The 3,082-nt window shown below is 49.5% G+C and overlaps 1 protein-coding gene across 1 annotated transcript in view; it reads right to left on the bottom strand.

The window, feature by feature from the left end:
• LOC102677741 overlaps positions 1 to 1,919 on the bottom strand; it is a 43,142-nt gene extending 41,223 nt beyond the window's left edge. The window contains exons 1-2 of the mRNA XM_031509255.1: positions 1,766 to 1,919; positions 4 to 966 (exon numbers count right to left, since the gene is read on the bottom strand). Of these exons, the coding sequence (XP_031365115.1) occupies positions 4 to 966; positions 1,766 to 1,904 (1,102 nt within the window). The 5' untranslated portion in view covers positions 1,905 to 1,919. The remainder of the gene's footprint in view (positions 1 to 3; positions 967 to 1,765) is intronic.
• Between the last annotated feature and the right edge of the window lie 1,163 nt (positions 1,920 to 3,082).

The raw sequence follows: 3,082 nt of genomic DNA, 5'->3' as shown, positions 1-3,082 counted from the left end.
GGCCGGGATACGAGTTGTAGTAGAAGCAGGCGGTGGAACGATTATTATTGGGGGAGGAGGCGTTCATAGGAGGCTCGACGGACGTTTCACGGTGCAGTACCATATCTTTTTCTTCGTTGGTGTTATCGTGGCTCCGATCGCGCTTGTCCTTGCGTAAATTACCGTTATCGTGATTGTTGTTGCGTTCGAAGGCGTTCGAGCCGACACTGATCCTCACACAGCCGTCACCGACACCGCCACTTCCACAACGCTGCTCGTTCACCAGATTCGTCGCACTCACGACCACACCACCGTCACGCTTGCCCGAACGTTCGCACGCGATCCCGTTCTCCTTCTCGGCTTCGTTCCCGACCACCTTCTCGTCCAGCGTCAATCGTACGGTCGATATCACCCTTCCGTTCTTCTCACCATCCGGATTGATCTTGATTTTCACCACATGGGCCGCCTGCTGCTGCTGTTGCTGCTGATAATGATTGTTGTAGTGGTGTTGCTGTTGCTGTTGCGCGTGTTGGTGCTGTTGTTGGTGCTGGTTCTGCGAGCTCTGCGCCGACTTCACGCCACTCTGCTTACCGTACCCGTTCGCGGCTTGCACTTCCGGGATTCTTCTTCTGCAGGCCGCCGAGGAATCGACGCCAGGAGCTGCCAGACCGACGAATACCGTTGCTCCGGCCCCTGTGCTCAGAGGAGCTGTGGGGGGATTGGAAACAGTCCGGATTGACACAGTCTGTCGGGCAACCTGACTCGGGGGCTGAGTCTTGGCCGGCAGTGTCGGTGGAACGGTCATCGTGGCGACCTCGTCCATATACACATTCGAGGACACTGTCACTACGTCGACGAGATACACCTGGTCATCAACCGAACCGATCCTCTGCTTTCTCCCGTTTCTTCGTACGCGCGTCTCTTTTCCCTTCTCTCTTTTCTTTTCTTTCCTTTTCTCTCTCTCTTTCTCTCTCTTTCTCTCTCTCCCTTTCTCTGCCTGCGGAAATCAGATTTTTATATATGTATGTGTATGTATATGCGCTTGGGATCCTTTAATTAATCGGAATAATTTTTATAGGGCGTCGATAAGTGTGATTGGAAATTCGAATTAATCGGAATCCTCGATCGGTATTTTAAGTACGTAACGCGTAAAAGCCGTTGATGACACGGATGGGTGATTCGAATTACTAGAATGAAATCAAGTTAATTGCCACGTGACGATAAGTTTTTTAGAAGATTTAATAATTTTTCTACGTAACGAGTCACGTAGGCGACAATTTCACGACGAGGAACGCAACATATGGCGCGACATATTGCAGATTTCCGGACCCATTGCGCGCGAAATCGTCGACAAGAAGTGTCAAGTACTTTGTTCTCGTGTCCAGATCCAATGGGTACGAGACTTTCAATCACTACCGTTTTTACTTCGAATCTGGCGCACAGAAAGACAGAAAGTGGTTTCCTAATAACTTCCAATGCTCGTTAACCGATCGAACGCAATCGATCTGCGACACTGCCTGATCTCTGCTGGGAATAATTATCGTCCGCGAGATAAATCGTAGTCGCGATTAATCAGCACTCGAAAAACGTTCTTGAAGAGCGATTGCGAACGATTTGGAAACATCCGCGAAAGAGAGAATTTGCCTCCTTGGAGAAACGACGTGAATACAGAAGGAGTTCGTTGAAACGAAACGTTCATGGAAGAAGGAGAGAAGAGAACGCGAGAAAAGAAAGAGAAAGAGAGAAAGAGATAGAGAGAGAGAAAGAATAGCCGCCACTTACTAACCGCATACGTTTATCAAGAGCAGCGCATGGTAAAACCGCGACTCTATTCGACGACGACACGGTGACGACGGTCGACGACGGCGATCGTTCACGGTACGGGCCGTCAGTAACTGTACTGAGTGCCTCTGACACTTACTCATGCAGTTTCGTTGGCCGGGGTGGGGGGCCAACTTGGGACTCGCGACGGGGCACAGCGAAACGCGGGAGTGGGGGAACGGCTGGTTCTCTGTCGCGGAGTGGGGGTAGTATGGGCCAGACGGCGAGCGTGCGCACGCATACGAATGCGGCGCGAACACACGTAGGATGTAGCGACGTGTGGAGGCTTTTGGAACGGGCGAAAAAGGAAAGAGATCGGGAACGAGAAGGTTCGTAGATGAAGTAAGAAAGATATATATATATAGAGAGAGAGAAGAAATGGGAGAGATGGAATACGGAGTGAATGAGCGAGCGAGTGAAAGACCTGATATTCGAGTGTGTGGGTAGGTAAATAAGCGGTTAGGCGGGACGAAGTGCGAGTGAACAAGCGAGCGCGTTAACGGGCGATCGAGCGAGTGAAAGGACGAGCGCGCGAGCGTGTGTATCGATGAATAAGCGAGAAAGAGGCGCGAGAGTGGAAGAAGGGTGGACGAGAACGGGTCTCTCTTGGAAGTCGTCTGGCACGTAAGCACTTGCTTGAGGAGGACGTGGCGTCCTCTACCGAGCCAGGTAGAATCGACTATCCGGTTTCTCATTTAAATACCTGTTCTTTACCGTTCACCGGCTTTCTCGTGTGTGCGTGTGTACACATTTCGTGCGAGCTTTGTACACACAGGTTGTTCGAGATAGGTTGTGCGGGCATATATGGGTACCAGATCGAATGGGTACACCTGCTAAAATTTTATTGATACCGTTCAGCGTTCTTTGGAGCGGAATGAAAGATCGAGCATCCAGCGTGTCTATCTCGCCAAGGTTGTACGCGTGTATTCGTAGATATGTGTGTATATATGTATGTATATGTATGTATACGCGGATGAAGTGCGTGAATGGAAAGTAAACGAGAGAATAATAGCGAGAATGGCGAATTTTCTCGATACAGGCAAGGAAATGTTTCTCGTGACGAAAGAACGTATCGAGCGAATTACGCAACGATTGTTCCTTTTGTTTGCCCCTATTAACCGTAAGCGTTGCAAACGACCGTGTAATTACTTTTACACGAGAGCAAAACGGTTGTAATTCTTCGATAATTCGCGTCACATTGTGGAAGCGATGAATGGATTTCTCTGGATNGATGATGGCACCAACTTTTCTCAATTATATTGAATATTGACGTGGAGACGAT

Source organism: Apis dorsata, unplaced genomic scaffold (assembly GCF_000469605.1).
Source record: "Apis dorsata unplaced genomic scaffold, Apis dorsata 1.3 scaffold_133, whole genome shotgun sequence".
Classification (NCBI taxonomy): Eukaryota; Metazoa; Arthropoda; class Insecta; order Hymenoptera; family Apidae; genus Apis; species Apis dorsata.
Note: the sequence above shows the minus strand (reverse complement) of the source record. Positions and strands in the feature narration are given on the sequence as shown.